This window comes from Desmodus rotundus, chromosome 1 (genome assembly GCF_022682495.2).
Source record: "Desmodus rotundus isolate HL8 chromosome 1, HLdesRot8A.1, whole genome shotgun sequence".
NCBI lineage: Eukaryota > Metazoa > Chordata > Mammalia > Chiroptera > Phyllostomidae > Desmodus > Desmodus rotundus.
Window position 1 is genome coordinate 30082981 of NC_071387.1, and position 15484 is coordinate 30098464.

At 48.0% G+C, this 15484-nt stretch overlaps 1 protein-coding gene across 1 annotated transcript; it reads right to left on the reverse strand.

Moving 5' to 3' along the window:
* Nucleotides 1–93: 93 nt before the first annotated feature.
* Nucleotides 94–15408, reverse strand: POLR1E (RNA polymerase I subunit E). The gene is made up of 12 exons (XM_024560172.3): nucleotides 15236–15408; nucleotides 14543–14646; nucleotides 13207–13283; nucleotides 11623–11708; nucleotides 9966–10024; nucleotides 9004–9148; nucleotides 7287–7394; nucleotides 6075–6171; nucleotides 4093–4226; nucleotides 3114–3195; nucleotides 2296–2427; nucleotides 94–592 (listed from the first exon to the last, which is right to left on the reverse strand). Exons 1-12 carry the CDS (start codon nucleotides 15309–15311, stop codon nucleotides 436–438), a joined length of 1257 nt encoding a protein of 418 aa, XP_024415940.1. The 5' UTR covers nucleotides 15312–15408; the 3' UTR covers nucleotides 94–435.
* Nucleotides 15409–15484: the final 76 nt, after the last annotated feature.

Below are 15484 nucleotides of genomic sequence, written 5' to 3' on the forward strand. Positions count from 1 at the left end.
CCACCACACTGGTGACCTGAGGCCTCCTCTTCCAGCCCTGCTGGGCTGTCTCCTCCTCACCACGTACTCCACTGGCGCTCCAAGACCTCAGCATGGCACTTCACGTTTCTCTTTATTAACCCGTATGTTAGATTTGGCCCAGGGTTCAGCCTGTGAGATCTTTTGGCTCCAGCTTCCCAGGCCCCACTCCCCACATCACCACACATGAGCCCACACGAGAACCGGCTGCCATTCAGTCACAACACTGAAGGAAGGAGACGAAGTCCAATGCGGCAGTCACTTGATATTTTTGCTTAAGCACAACTGAGATGCCAGCTTGTGGCTTCATACCCGTGTCAAAGCAGGGCTTCTTTTTCCTCTCTTTAAAAATGAAAGTGGAAATGAACAGAAGTAGTGGCTATGGTGTGGCCAAGCTGCTGTCTGGAAAGCACACCTCTACGTCATTCTCCTCCGCTTTGACTGGCGGTCCGACTGGGCTGGGGGCAGCGGGACGCACAGGGTGCCCAGTTTGTGCTCCTCCTCCCCGCCGGCTGCCAGAGACACCTTTCTTTTAGAGATCTTCAGCCTCATGGCTTTTGCTATCTCCATCATCCTGAGGAACAAACACACGAGACAAATGGAGAGTCTCCTCAACGTTGCTGCTCAGGGTGGTCTGGCAGGAGGGAGCAACGTACTTCACGCTCCAGGCCACGAAGACAGAGTCCCCAGAGTGGCCACCAGGAGAGCGACAGACAAGATCCCCCACAGAGCGGCTGGACAGACAATTTCATTTTATTGTGCTGCCATTGGAAAATACCCTTATAGGTGATTAAAAACCAGTTATCTATCTGGGCCCTATTAATAAACTTTGTTTACTTCCAATAACCAGGACTGAACGCTTGCTAGACGTTTGCTAGAACAGGCTCCAAGTATCTTCTCTCTGACTTACAGCGTCCCTGCCTGCGAGAATGCCACGTGGGGACCACCCTCGGAATAACCCGTGTGGGAGAGTCTGGACATAGGGGTTTCACTGCCTGTTTTGAGCATCAGGGTCCTTGGGTGTCAGATGTCCCTAACTCACCAACAAAAGCCAAAGGAACCAATGTTTAGGATGCGGGGAAGTTCTGCCCCCTACTCGGTCTGAATCCCTTCTAGCAAGGCTAGAAAGGGCCCGAAGGGCCACCTCTGCCAACTCTCCCAGTCCGGTCAGAGAAGCCCCATGTGACATTCCTACCCAACAGCAGCCCCACCATCTGACAGCCCCTTCCCTCGGACTCTGGGGAAGGTCTTTGTGTGAAGCTGAAACTGGGTTCTCACGACCTCTGCCCCTGGGTTCCACCCCTGAGGACCACAGAGAGTCTCTCTCCCCGGAGGGAGGTATGTGGAGCCTGGGGCCTGCCTGCTCACAGGGGACAGGGTGCTGCAGGAAGGCTCGGGTCTGAAGCCCAACTTATTCCTCTTCTTGGTTGTGCGACCTTGGGAAAGTCAGTGACTTTTCGAACTGTAGATTCTTTAGTTGTTTTTCAGGGAAATCATTGAGATATTGGGTTAGCCAAAAAGTTCAGTGGGCTTTCTTCCCAGTAGCACTTACGGCCCAGCAGCCAGCAGCCCTGGCTCCAGTAGCGCTTAGTGGTCTCTAACTTCATTCCAAACAATTTTGTTAGATTATTTTGTGACAGCTGTCATGTCAGTGTGCATTAAAAAAAAAATCAAAATTGGTGAATTTTTATGTAGCCATTTTAATAGTGAAGATGGAAGAAAATACGCAACATTTTTAGCACATTATGCTTTATCATTTCAAGAAAGGTGAAAACGCAACTGAACTGCAAAAAAAGATCTGTGCAGTGTGCAGAGAAAGTGCTGGCACTGATCGAACGTGCCAAAATCGTTTTGCGAAGTTTTGTGCTAGAGATGTCTCACTGGACAATGCTCCAGTCAGGCTGACCAGTTGACAGCGATCAAATCGAGACACTGAGAACAATCAACATTATACCACGTGGGAGACAGCCGATATACTCAAAATATCCAAATCGATAAAGTTTTGGTGAAAATGAAAACTGTGTCTTTTACTTTACGGAAAGACCACATGGACTTTCTGGCCAACTCAACTGTACGACAGTGTTAAATCTGTGCCTGGCGCAGAGAACCGGCAGTCTGTCATGTCCAGCTGCTCATCCACCGAGTCACTCCCTGACAGCTGTCCCCTGCCCCCAGGTCTCTCCCCTATTAAATGTCCCCAGTTCTCTTGATGGAGCCTCATGCTTTCCAGCTGTACTAGAAATACATCAAGGCGGCTTTTTATTCTGTTGTGCTCACCTTTTCTCACTGAGCTTCAAGTCCCTCTGTAACACCGTCAGGTCGATCTGGAAGTCATTTATGTGCAAGGCGAGTATGATCACATGCGCAATGATCTTCGCCTTCATAGAACTGGAAATTAAGTTGCGCAAACTGCAAAATCAGTGGCAAGAAAGATGACACAAAATTAAACTAAATGATTTTTCCAAAAGCAAAATAAAAACATCCAAACCTGTTCCCGTAGGGACTCATCATCTTCCCATCTAGGGGAGGAGAAAAGGAATTCAAGCGACTCCTTGTCCTTCAGGGCGCGGGAGCCATCACACAGAGGAAGGAAGCCAATCCCAGGGCTCCCTCCACGTGGGACGGCAAAGGCCGCACCTACTACCCCAGGCCCAGTGAGAGCCTGCACTGGCCAGGACCCTCCAGTCTGTCCCTGCCTGCTCAGCAGAGCTGCCAGGAGAGTGGTCACCCCACACTCAGCTACTGATGACTCCTCCAAACACACTCGGAGCAGGAAACACATTCCAAGCAAATGGCAAGAAGTAAACCCAGGTGTTGCCCCCAAAATCACCACACAGGCCTGCCCTTTCCTACGACCTGCCTTTTCACAGAACACGAACTCTGGAGGGGGCACGTCAGGAAGGGTTCCTCGACAGGAGCCTGTCAAGTGAGGTAAGTCTTCGTTGCTGGACATCCCAAGGGGAGTGCTCCCTTTAGCACTGCAGCTCTGGACACAGCATTCAATCCATGCTCCCGCTCCCCACTCTCCCACTTCCCCCACCCTCCCCAACCTGCTTTCTCCTTCACAGGCACAAGCCAGAGAAATTGTACCAGACCTGCCGTTGTTGTAGGTCAAGCAGGTGAAGTGCTTCAGCAGTTTGGTGTTGATGATGTGTGGGACTCCGGGCCCCAGGGCACCTGCAACACAAAGCGGGGTTGGTCACCTTCCGTCAAAACCCTCAGGCCACATGTCACCTGTGAGCTGGGAGAAGAGGCCAACGGTTGGGCCAGTGTTACAAACAAAACCAGGTGGTAGGAGAAGCAGGGGCCCATGGAACAAGATGGCCTCCTTTAAATGAAAATATGCTAATTTCAAATGAAACTGCCTGAGACATTTGTGATGAGGCGACAAGAAAGAAGAATAGACTCCAATGAGAGCTAAAGACACAGAATTCGTATGATGTTAGAAAAGCAAAACAGAACGAGGAGAAAGCCCAGGGCGAGGGAAAGCAGGGGAGATCAGGGTATGAAAATAAGAATTAAGCAAGTACTGAAAAGCATACAGACTCTTGGGTGCCCAGTCACGGTACAAAACCACGTACACGTTGTGGCCGAAACCCCGGGGCTCTCCCACTGGCTTTCGGACTGTGGATGCGCGGATGTGGCAGCCATGCCCTGGCAGTAGGCGACCCTGGGGTGACCGGCAGAAACTGGCTGTCCCCCTCCCAGTCAGAAACCAGCTGACACAACACAAACCAGTCATGAGCCTTCACGAGCAAGGCCAACTTGTCTCCCTCCATGACTGACGTCCGTCTCACAATTTTCATTTGGTTTGGACACTGCACGCTGCCCAGTGCAGAACGGAAGTGAATGTTAACAACTGCGGGATCCCGCCTGTCCCTATCTGCAAAGGAGGAAAGACCCTGGCGAGTCCTCTCGGCGGCATGTCAGCAGTACCGATGGGAACCTCACTGTTACGCGGTTAAAAGTAAAGACCTGACCGCACATACTCATTTTCTTCTCTCATTACAGCTAAGAATTACGGGCAATAGTGGTCTGGAAATACCTAGAATCGAATGTCTATCACGAACTTACTTTTCCGCTTAATCACTTTCTGTGCTCGAAATTTGAGGAGCGTGTCCAGAAACCATATGCATCGGGCCTGGTGGTCTCGGCTCTCCTCATCTGATGGCAAAGACTTCAACGCTTCTATGACAAAGGAGCAGTGGCTAAAACACGGGTGGGAAAGGGAAGAATGGGTCGGTAAGACCACTCGTCAGGAGCCATTCACCCCAGCACAGTTAGAGCAGCAGCACCCCTCACACCTGACGCACACTTGATGGCTGAGGAAGGGCCACCCACCGATGCTCCTCGTAACAGAAGGAGCATGGTTTAGTGCAGGGGCAGTGAGGGGCCAGCACAGTAAATGTTCTAGGCTTCGTGGGCCACATGGTCTCTGCTGCAACTGCTCAAATCTGCCTTTGTAGTGCAAAAGCAGCCATTGACAATACAAAAAACAAATGACCGTGGCCGTGTTCCAATAAGACTTCATCCACGGGCACCAGGCCAGACTGAGCATGTGGGCCATGGGCTCTGTCAAACCCAGATGCAGTGGTTTGAAGCACAGGCTCTCAAGTCAGGCTGCCTGGGACTGAACTCCCTCTCTGCCAGTTAGTGGCTTGGGCAGTTTCCTGAACAGCTCTGTACGTCATCTTTACCCATAATCAAAGTGAGGCCAGTAATGATATCCTCCTCATAGGGGTTTTTTTTTGGGGATTAAAAAAGACAATACAAGTAAAGTACTTAGAACAGTGCTTGGCACCTAAGAGCTCGATCAACGTCAGCTATTGTTTCTAACGCGCTGTCTACCGCTGCCGGGATCCTGGACTCGAGGACACAGAAAGGCTCGTCCACATCATCTGCAGCTGCCTCATTTCGCAGACAGAAAAAGAGCCTCAGATCGGGGAAGATCACGCAGTATATTTACAGAGCTCCAAAACTCAGTTCTCCAGGCTCCCAGCCCAGAGCTCATCCCTGCACCTGCCCCTGGGCCACAACCACAGTAAGACAACTGAGAAATAGTAACGAGCTTATTACCGGGAAATGGATCTTTGGAGGTGAAAAAAGTATTTTCCAAGGCCTTGGATTTCACTGACCAGTAAAATATCCAAAGAAAAATCAGGAAACCAACCTGTGGTTGACAAGTTTTTACTTTTTCAATATAAAATTATTTGTTTTAAAACTCAAAAGCAAAAGAATACCACCATTATTGTAAAAGAAAAGTTATTTTAGTGGCCAAAAGGGCGGCGGGGGCTATGGCCAGTGTGGCTCAGTTGGTTGGAGTGTCCTCCCGTCCACCAAAAGGTTGCAGGTTCAATCCCCAGTTGGGGTACATACGAGTGAGAACAGATCAATGTTTCTCTCTCACATCGATGTTTCTATCTCTCCCTCCCCATTTCCTCTCTCTAAAATCAATAAATATACAAAAAGACGGGGCACCTCTGCCTGGGTGGCTCAGTGGGCTGGAACACTGTCCCATATACCAAAAAGGTTGCAGGTTCCATCCCCGGTCAGGGCACATATAGGCAAAAAATCAATGAACATATCCTTGGGTGAGGATTGAAAATAATATTTTTAAAGAAGGAGAACAATATATGAGTTATTTAAAATATACAATGTTCAATGTTTAAAGAGAAAAGCTCCTCAGCACACCATCACAGATAAATCAAATATCCAGCTGGAACCTGCTTTCCGGCCGGCACTTGGGCCCCACGGCGACGATCAGCATCAAGCATGACACTGGGGGCACAGTCCATCTCTAGTCCCCAGCCCACTACAAGGCCTCGCCGCCATCTGCCCAGCCGCAGGTTCCATGCACTCAGAGGCCAGCTCTCCCCCTTGAATGCCACCCACAGCCTTGGTCCGGAAGCCCAGACATTTATGAAAACACTGGCTGCTTCATGTTCAAGTGCTGGACAGTGACCCTCAGTGACTGACCCCCAAAGGCCTGCTTCGCGTCTGATGACTGCCGCGTCCCTGCGTTACTCCCTCAGACACGCCATCCACCCAGGTGATACCTGTTCTCCTCAATCATCTTCAGTATTTCCTCTGACGTGACGTTCCTGAAGGCTTCAGATGGGCTCTGAAGAGCCTCATACTCCACAGGGGAAAGAACTAGTTACTGGTTAAGAACACAATCCGACCAAAACAGAAACATCTAACTAGCTAGATCAATGCTTTTCAGCCAGTGTGCCACAAAAAAATTTTAAAACATGCAACACCTAACTATTTAGTCAGGGACACTGATTCCTTTCCATTAGATTGTCAAATTTAAAAATGACAACAGCCAACACAACAACAGCTATCTGGTGTAAATGGTCTTGAACCACAATATATCCGTCATATATAGAGCTGCATCTTATACGTCATATATAGGTGCATAAGGTTGCACCTGATTGGTTTTCTTTTTTATCTTTATTGTATTTTTTTCCATTACCATTTATGATTGGTTCTTAGTACCTGAACTCCTATATACAAGTGTAGGCATCTGACTTTTTAAAAAAGTCACTTTGGAGCAAAAAGGGTAGGTAACTACTATTATTTATCTATCAAAATTATACCTATTTTTTGTCAGGTCAGCAGAAAATATGTATTTGGTGTGTTGCAGGATTTTAGTAATTAGCTTACGTGTGCCATGAGATGAAAAAGACTGAAAACTGCTGAGTCAGATCATGTCCCAGTGGCCTCATTTCAGACAGGAACACTGAGGCTCAGACCAGGAAGATCACACAGCACTTTGGGACAAGCTCAGCGACTCAGCTCTCCACACTCCCGGCCTGGACCCAGTTCCCTACCTGGCATTTTCTGCAGTCTCTTTATCACAAAGCCACCGCAGGCATTTCCCATCTCATCAGACCCCCAAGCAGGAGCATTTTACATTCCAACCCTTCCTTCTACAAAATCAGTCTGTCCTAGACTTTGGCCATTGGTCAAATTTGGACTCTTCATGGAGAGTGACCCCCACAGGGCTGAGCCCCGTGGACACAGGCATTTTGCTGAGGAATGGGTTTGAATCCCAGGGGCTAAGCAGCTGGTGCTAGAGCAGGGTCCTCAGCTAGTGAGGGAGCCTAGCTGCCTTCCCAGCAACAGCACGGGTCAACTGCAAAGATCAGGATGTAGCTTCTGTGAGTGTCCCGGGACCACTGACTCCCAGAGAGCCTGGTGGTGCCACTCACGTGCACACACTCCAGCTTGTGAATGAGGCAGCATTTCTACTTCAAGAAGGATACGGTCTTCAAATTTATACACGTCTTCAGGCTTGGCTGCATCAGCGTGGCACGGAGGGAGGCAGAGGGAGTCATCTTGCAAGTGATCGTGCATGGCATCGTTGACCAGGGCTTTGCAATAAAGGAGGAGTCAGTGTGGGTATCCCCCAGTTTGGCTTCAGGTTCCCCAATACTCTTTGCAACCTGTGCACTCAACATCGTAACCAGCCCAGAAACCCCTAATCTGAATGCTCCCGCCAATGAGGCCCAAACTCCCCACGAGGCTGACTGATGGCTCCAGCACTGCGGTGTCCACTCAGGACACGACCCTAACTGGGCCCAAGAGAAGGTGCATCCAGCGTGGGCTCCCCTCGAGTACCTTGCAGTACAGTTGGGAGAGAGGTGTGCTAATAAATATTTATAATGCAATGCGAGAGAAACTAAAAGTGAGGGATATACCAAATAGCCTTTAATGGCTTAACTTCTCCACATACTATGAGTGAAAAAAAATCAAATTATAAAACTGTAACTACCACACAGGAATAACCATGTAAGACTTAATTATGCATGTAGACAAAGAGAGGAAAACAGGAAAATTATTAACAGTTTGGCAGAATGATGAGAAAATGGGTGAATTTATTTTTCTTTTTAAATGTCCTTTAATAGCTGAGAGTAAAATGAACAAAAGAATTCCAAAATTTACTTGGTAAAGTATGTTTCTGAATGAACAGAGAGACATATTTCTAGATTCCTGGATGAGAAAATATGACATTGTAAAGGCGTTGATTGTCCCCATAGCAGTCCCAACTGTATTTTGAGGGGACTGACAAAATGATTTTTAAGGTCGTCTGGAAGAAAAAGCATGTCACAGTAACCGAGGCGCGTGTGAAAAATGAGGAGGCAGGAGGAGGACGAAGTCGCCCTGTCGGACAATAAACTGGACAACGAGGCCGCTGTAATCAAAGCTGGGACAGCGGGACAACACACAACTAAGAATGGGGCAAAATGATAAACATAACTTTTTTAATTGCCTTTTACAAAGGAAAAGATGGCCTTTTGAAAAACGTAAAATCGGGTCTGTACCATATGCCAAGAGAATTCTTCATTAAGATTTAGATGTAAAAATAAAATTGTAAAAGTACTGAATGAAAATATAGGAAAATATCTGTATTAGCATAGGACGTGGAAAGATTTTCTAAAAATTACTAAAGTTCCATTTTAATGGAAAAAAAATGCTCATATAAACTTTCTCTTACGTTCTTATAGTGCATCTGAACAATAAATACATTTTAAAATAATAAAATTCAGTACTCGAGCTTCTCAGGAATTTAGGAGCAGAAAAAGATCTGCTGACCCCCGAAGTGATGCACTGTCTCCAGAGGCTCAGTGCCTCGTCGTCCCATCAGCCCTGAGGACCAAACCCTCCCCACGAATCAGACACTGGGAGCCTTCTCTCTCCTCCGGGCCCTGCAGGCTGTAACCTTGGCACCAAGGACGCAGCGCGCACATACCCATTTCCCCTGGCCTGTCTCCTCTACTTGACTGTGAGCTCACTGACAGCTGGCCGTGTCAGATGTTTCCTACGACTTCCAGAATCTGTTCCTGCAAAGACCCTCAGCAAGAGGCAGGAAGAAATCCAGCCTAACTTCAATCATTTCCATCTATGGGTGGGCAAAAGATCTCAAGAGAAGAGAAAGCTGTCTCCGTGAGCAGATTCCTACCCCAGCTTCCACCTGCTTACCGGTCACACCCTTTGTATCAATAATGCTCTCTGCGGCTTTAGCTATCGCGTGACTCAAAGATTCGCTGCCCACTCTGTTCATCCTCCTGGAGTTCAGAGCCCGCTTCTGTTTGGTGGTACCGAAGGCTTCAATGCAGGAGTCCATCTGTGCAAGGGACAAATCTGGTCACTGGGGTCAGGCTGGGCACTGCTACTCCTAGCTGGGTGACGATGGAGAAACTGTCACCTCTCTCAGCCATCATTACCTCGCCTATCAGTGGGGTTGAATGATAGCTATCTACCTCACAGGCTTGTATGAATCAAACGATATGAACGGATCAGAAGAACCTGCTTTGTAAACAGTAATGGACCATTCACAAATCAACAGTGCCTCCATCTGTAAAATGTAAAGACCTGACTAGAATCGGGGTTGGTAAATCTTTGGCACACAGTTTAACGTTTTCTAATCTTACACCTGTAACAGATACTGCTGATAGAGTACTCACTCTTTCCCTCTGAGTGGGAAGACAGCCTCAGGCTCCTTCTCAACACATTGCCCCAGGCTGCACTGAAGCAACCAATTTGCCATCGTGGGGTGAGATGAGCTTTGTAAGAACATTCTACTTTGAAAAATCCTCAAGTTTGCTTTTAATATGAAAGTTTCCAGGCTACAACCAATATTGTCTGAAACTTGGATTAAACGTTAAAAACAAGTGTATGCCACACCCCTATCAGCCCAGAGAACCAGTTCAAAACACTGGCACAGAGCTGTGTAGAGCTGCCCCAGACAGGGGAACTGCTCTCTGTGAGGCTGAGGAGGCTTCTGCAGGTAGCAAACTGTCCAGACACCCCCAGAACGAACGAGCTGGGAGCAGCCAGGAAACCACGTGTTCAACCAGCTCATTTTACTGACGGAGAGGCCCTTTCCCGAGGCCTAGAAGGGACCTGCTCCAGGTCCCACATCCTGGTTCCGTCACACGTACCTTATCTCTAAAAGTTTTGCTCTGACTCTCCAACGTCAATTCACTCTCAACTGATTCATCTATCAAAACACAAAACAAAAACGGGGGGGGGGGGGAAGCAAACTGTTATAAGTCCTACAGAGAGTAATAGTGTTTGGTATTTATTTGTTTAAGAGTTAATCTAAGAAAAACAGATTTCTTTACTCCAGGACCTCCCAGAGCTTAACATGAGTATATACTGAACATTTAGTATGTAGCTTTAATATAAACTTAGAGAATTTGGAGAATTAAGGAGTCAAATGAAGGGGCCATGTGATCCAACCTCTTCCTTTTACCAGAAAGGACGAATGAGGGCTCCAGATGAAATGAGGCCCCCAGGTCAATGTGATGGGTATAATAAAGCAGTATTTACAAACTTCTTACTTATAAAAAAATCTGTTTAATCAACAAATTAATGAATAATTTTCTTTGCTTCCTTGAAAGTTAGATGAGAATCTGGAGGATAATTTAAATGTAGTTACATTTGTTTGCAAAGCCAAGAATTCTTAACCTAGAGACTGTGGTCCCCTGGAAAATTCACAGATGGGCTTTAGGACTCAAGAGCCCTTTAAAATAATAAATAAGTAAATAAAATTATATTCTAAATCTCATATACATTTTTGTATATTATGTATGTTTCCAGAAAGTAGGTCCAAGTCCTTATCAGATTCTCAAAAAGGTGGGACCGCTGCTCTGAGAGAATCCAGTCAGAACTAATGCCTCAGAAGGTATCAGGCAGGTACACCACGACCCTAAGACTGCTTCCTTACCCAACACCCTTCGCCACCGTGGTTCTCAGTGTTTAAGACTTAGGGAACAGGACCCCTGAAGTCTGACCCTCTTATCTATCATTTCGGAAGCTCCCACTCTGGCCCTGAGCATTCTGAAAGCCAAGGCAGAGAAGCGATGCAACTTCTCTCACTGGATTAGGGAAAAATGGATCTTCTCCCAAATTAGAGAGTGTAGGGACTTTTCAACATGAAAATTACTGTCTAACATGTAAGCAACTTCCAGCACCTGCCAGAGATTCCAAAGCCTCTATCCCAGTAGACAGTTAAGAATTAAGGAAGGCCTTCAGTCAAAATGATTAGCAGATATGCCCTCTGATATTCTGCCCTGACCACTGCTCAGCACGCTTCAGGGTCAGCTTCTCATCTCAAGTCTGTAAACACCGTGGGGACAGGATCTTTCTCTGCTCTGCTGCACCCACAACTCCTAACTTGTGCCTGGGGCCTAGAGGGTCATCGACAAATGTGCTGAGTAAAAACTCTTAAAACTTGTTCAAATGAAAAAAAGAGTCCTGACCAGTGTGGCTCAGTTGGTTGGGCGTCGTCCCACAAAGCAAAGGGTTGCCAGTTCAATTCCCGGTCAGGGCACAGGCCTGGGTTGTGGGTTCAGTCCCCAGTTGGCGCATGTGAGGGGCAGCCAATCGATGTTTCTCCCCCTCTCTTTCTCCCTCCCTTCCCCTCTCTCTAAAAATAAACAAATAAAACCTTTAAAAAAGAAAAAGAAAAAATACCGACAGAAAGGCACTCTTTTAAAAATAACTACAAAATGTGTTCACAAATCAGAACGCAAACCACCTCACCCAGCAACGCTAAAGCATGCGGCATTTCCACAAGCCTTGCCTGGGACCTACCTGAAAACAGGGGCTGCAGGTTGAACAACTCGGCATCGTACACTTCCATTTGGCCAGAGGTCTTGTTCAAAACTCCCACAAAGTGCCTGAATAAAGAAGAAATAATACCAATGACAGTGGATTATTCAGATGGTATTGTTTATACAACTTCCCTGCTTAAAGGTTCTCAACCTTCTTTCCACCCCAGTACACCTGTGGAATGCACCACCTGCTCGGGAGAAACAATACTCCTGCCGCAGCAATTCTGGGCACGGGGAGAAAAAAGCGGGAATGGAGGCAGGAGAGGGTAGTGATGGGGTTCTGAAAAATAAAGCTGCAGGTGACTCTGGCAGCTGATCACCTTTGGGCTCACTGCTGCAGTGGAAAAGCCCCTTTGGGATGTAAGAATGAAGATTTACACTGTAATTTACTGCACACAGATTTTACAGAGGCAAAGACAAGGAAGCCTTGGTAAATACGGGGAGAAGACCAGTCTGAACTAGCTCTTTGATGCAGTGTTAACAGTTTTAAACACATACTCATTAATCTGACTTGTATCCGGGTGGTCCTGTGGGGCTCTGAAAAAGCCTGTGACTCACTGTTGGATACCATCACGGGGACGCTGTCTGCATTATGCCAGCCCCCGACAGTCACAGACTGCTTAGCCTAGGCGACCTTCATTGTAAGGGGGGGTGGGGGGCAGCAGGGAAGACCGGGGCTTAGTACAGGGCAAGCTTGCCCAAAGTCGGCCCATCAACAGCCGAGCTGGATAAAAACCCCAGACCTTTGACGCTACCAACTCCTTTCCTTACAGTTAGTCCTAAGGTAAACTTCTGCCAAGCTTTGGAATACTAATCATACATTCCATATTAGTTAAGACAGCTGCCTTTTAGAAATAAGATTATAAGTAAGTCCTGGGGAAGCAATGCACAGTATGATGATTACAGTTAACAATACTGTATTGTATGTTTAAAGTTGCTAAGAGAGTAAACCTTAAAAGTTCTCATTGCAAGAAAAAAAGGTGTAACTATGTGTGGTGATGGATGTTAACCAGACTTATTTCGGTGACCATCTCACTCTACGCACACCTGATCGTTATGTTGTACTCCGGAAACTAATATAATGTCATGTATCAATTATATCTTAATTGTTTTAAAGATTTTATGTATTTATTTTTAGAGAGAGGGGAAAGGAGAGAAACACCGACGCAGAAAACACTGATCAGTTGCCTCTCCCACATCCCCAACTGGGGACCTGGCCGGCAACCCAGGCATATGCCCTGACTGGGAATGAAACCCGCAACCTTTCAATCCTCAGGCCAGCGCTCAATCCGCTAAGCCACACCAGCCAAGGGCTATATCTTAATTTTTTTTAAACTTAAGGAATGCTACAAATAAATGAGGCTTTTAGGAAATTCAACAAATGTAAGTCAACTTTCTTTTCAAGAATGCCTACAGGCTGGTGTGAAGGCCCCTGGGTCTAGGAACACAGGGACTCGGGAATAAACTGCTCTAGGTTTTTCCCGCTGCCCCTGAAGACAGAACAGCAGTGCCAGGGCCCCCACCACTCCCCTCCCCTTCCAGCCGTCCCTTCCCCTGTCCCTACCTGCACAGAGTGTTGCATTTGAGGGCTCCAGTACCAAAATTGTTTCCCACATAGGAAAGTCTGTCTGTTTCAGCTGCCTAAAATGTGGAGAAAAGCTCCATTACAACCAATGTTGAAAGGTATTAAGCGTCTTGTCTCCCTTTTCCACATCTGCAAAAACCTTTAGAATCCAAACCCCAGTGGATTAGAACTAGAGAGCCTCTTGGAGACAATCTAGCCCCATTAAGTGAATCTGGGGTGCTCGTGGGGGAAAGACAAGAGCACTTTAGAAAGGGAAGCCCCAGATAGTGCTGGCTTCTAGTTTGTCTGAAAAAGTTCTTGGGGAAGCTGCACCACTGGGCTTGGGAGAGAGGCCCTGGGCTCCCTGCACTTACAGACATGCAATAGATTGATCCTGCAGGCAACCTAACCTTCTGGGTCCAAAGCCCAAGCCCTTCTTAAACTTCTTCACCCGCCTCCCCTATGACTGCTCCTAATATGCTCTTAGGATCACGGAAATGGCTGATTCACTCCTCAACTACAGCCCAACTTTCCTGTTTCCCTATGTTTGTCCTTGCTATCCTCTTCACTTGGAATATTAAGCCTCCTCCATCCTTCAGAACTCAGCCCCATGTGCCCTCCCCAGGAAGACATTCTGGCAAGCAGAGACTTAGACTCTGCCTTTTACTCTCCCTCCCTCAGGCCCTGAGCTTCGTCTGTTTGTATGAGCGTCCCTCACATCGAGTTATTTCCTCTCCATAGAGTTCTTTGTACCATACTTGAAATGTTTCTGTAAGTTTGAGACTGGGTAAAATCTCAAAGAACTCTCTAGAGCAGTGGTTCTCACCCAGGGAAATCCCCCTTCCAGGGGCATCTGAGAATGTCTGACCTTCTGGTTGTCACAACTAGGAGGTGCTACTGGTAAACAGTGGGTAGAGGCCAGGGAAGCTGCTAAACCTCCTGTGATGCACAGGGCTGCCCCCACAACAAAGAATTATCTCAGTCAAAATGTCAGTAGCGTCAAGGTTGAGAAACCTCACTCTAGGGTACAAGCTCCCACAGAGTAGGGCCAGGTCTGATGTAGCTGTTTTTCTAGCAGTGCACACCACAGGGCCACAGTAGGTGCTCAATAAATGCTTGTTGAATGAACTAATGAATGAAAGGCCATCACTTCACCAAAACTATGAAACTGAATGGAGCCTGTCCCCACATCCCAACCTGCTGGGGCTCAGAATTGTGCTTCAAAGACTCATTTGCTATCTCCCCCTTTCTCCTTTCACTCCCTCCCACATGCACCACACCCAAGGAGTCTACTGAGGCCTACAGAGTGCAGGCAACTGGCCACTGCAGCACTCACCAGGATCCGGTGACTCCTCTTCCTGGGATTTGTGGAGTCATTGCTCTTGTACAAGGTAAAGCGCAGGTTACCTGGATTCTGCAGCTTCCCATTGGAGAACTGAACTGTAAGATCACAGCCCAGGAATGATATGAGATCAGAAAGAATCACAGTGTATGGCGAGGTGGAAGTGGACTGTCAACGGGAAGGAGTGACTGAAGGAATGAGGATGGCAAGGAAGCTCAAGTCCCGACCAGAAGGCGGACTGTAGGAGATCCTGGCCCACTTGGGAAGCGGGGTTGGGGAGGTAAGGGGAGTCCTGGGAAGGGGCAGCGACAGGAGGGAATAACTAGGGGAATGGGACCAACTGAGGAGGCATCGTTCAGATCTAAAGAAACAGAGGGAATGGAACAGGTCTAAGACCTGGTGAGTGAGGGTTTGAGAAAACCCTGGGTAAATCCTCTGGGGAGGGGGTGACGGGGATGTCCTCATTCAGGTGGCAGGTGGTAAAAGATGGTGGAACGACAGAGGGAGGAGTCTCTAGCCAAGTCCCAAGTAGTGGTGGACACTAAATCGGGGGGCGGGGGGGCGGTGAGGGGAGCGTGGAGTCTTGGCTCAGCTGGGAAAGGGGTCCGGCTGGGGGCGGGAGGGCTGTAAAGGTACCGAGACGACGGGTTAGTTACGGGGAACTCTGTCCAGCCCCGCAGTCATTACCTAGTACAGCTCTCTGGCCGTCGTCGGGCTCCCCACAGTACAGCCACTGTGCACTCGGCAACACCTCCGCCGCCATCTCGCCTCTCTAGTACCCAAGTCCAGATGTTAAGACAGTCTCACGAACCAGTACGTTGGTACACACGCGGAGACTGCGCTGCGGCCCGGAAGGGGCGTGACCTCTCCGGGCACCGCCCTGCGCAAGCAGGCGTAGTTCCGCTCCCGCACACACCGCCCCCTCCGCGCTCCTGC

Coding starts and splice junctions, on each gene's coding strand:
- POLR1E (XM_024560172.3), bottom strand. CDS start 15,311: ATGGCGGCGGAGGTGTTGCCGAGTGCACAGTGGCTGTACTGTGGGGAG. Junction 11,709..13,206: donor AAATGCAACACTCTGTGCAG/GTAGGGACAGGG, acceptor TTCTTTATTCAG/GCACTTTGTGGGAGTTTTGA. Junction 3,196..4,092: donor GAAAGTGATTAAGCGGAAAA/GTAAGTTCGTGA, acceptor TTTGTGTTGCAG/GTGCCCTGGGGCCCGGAGTC.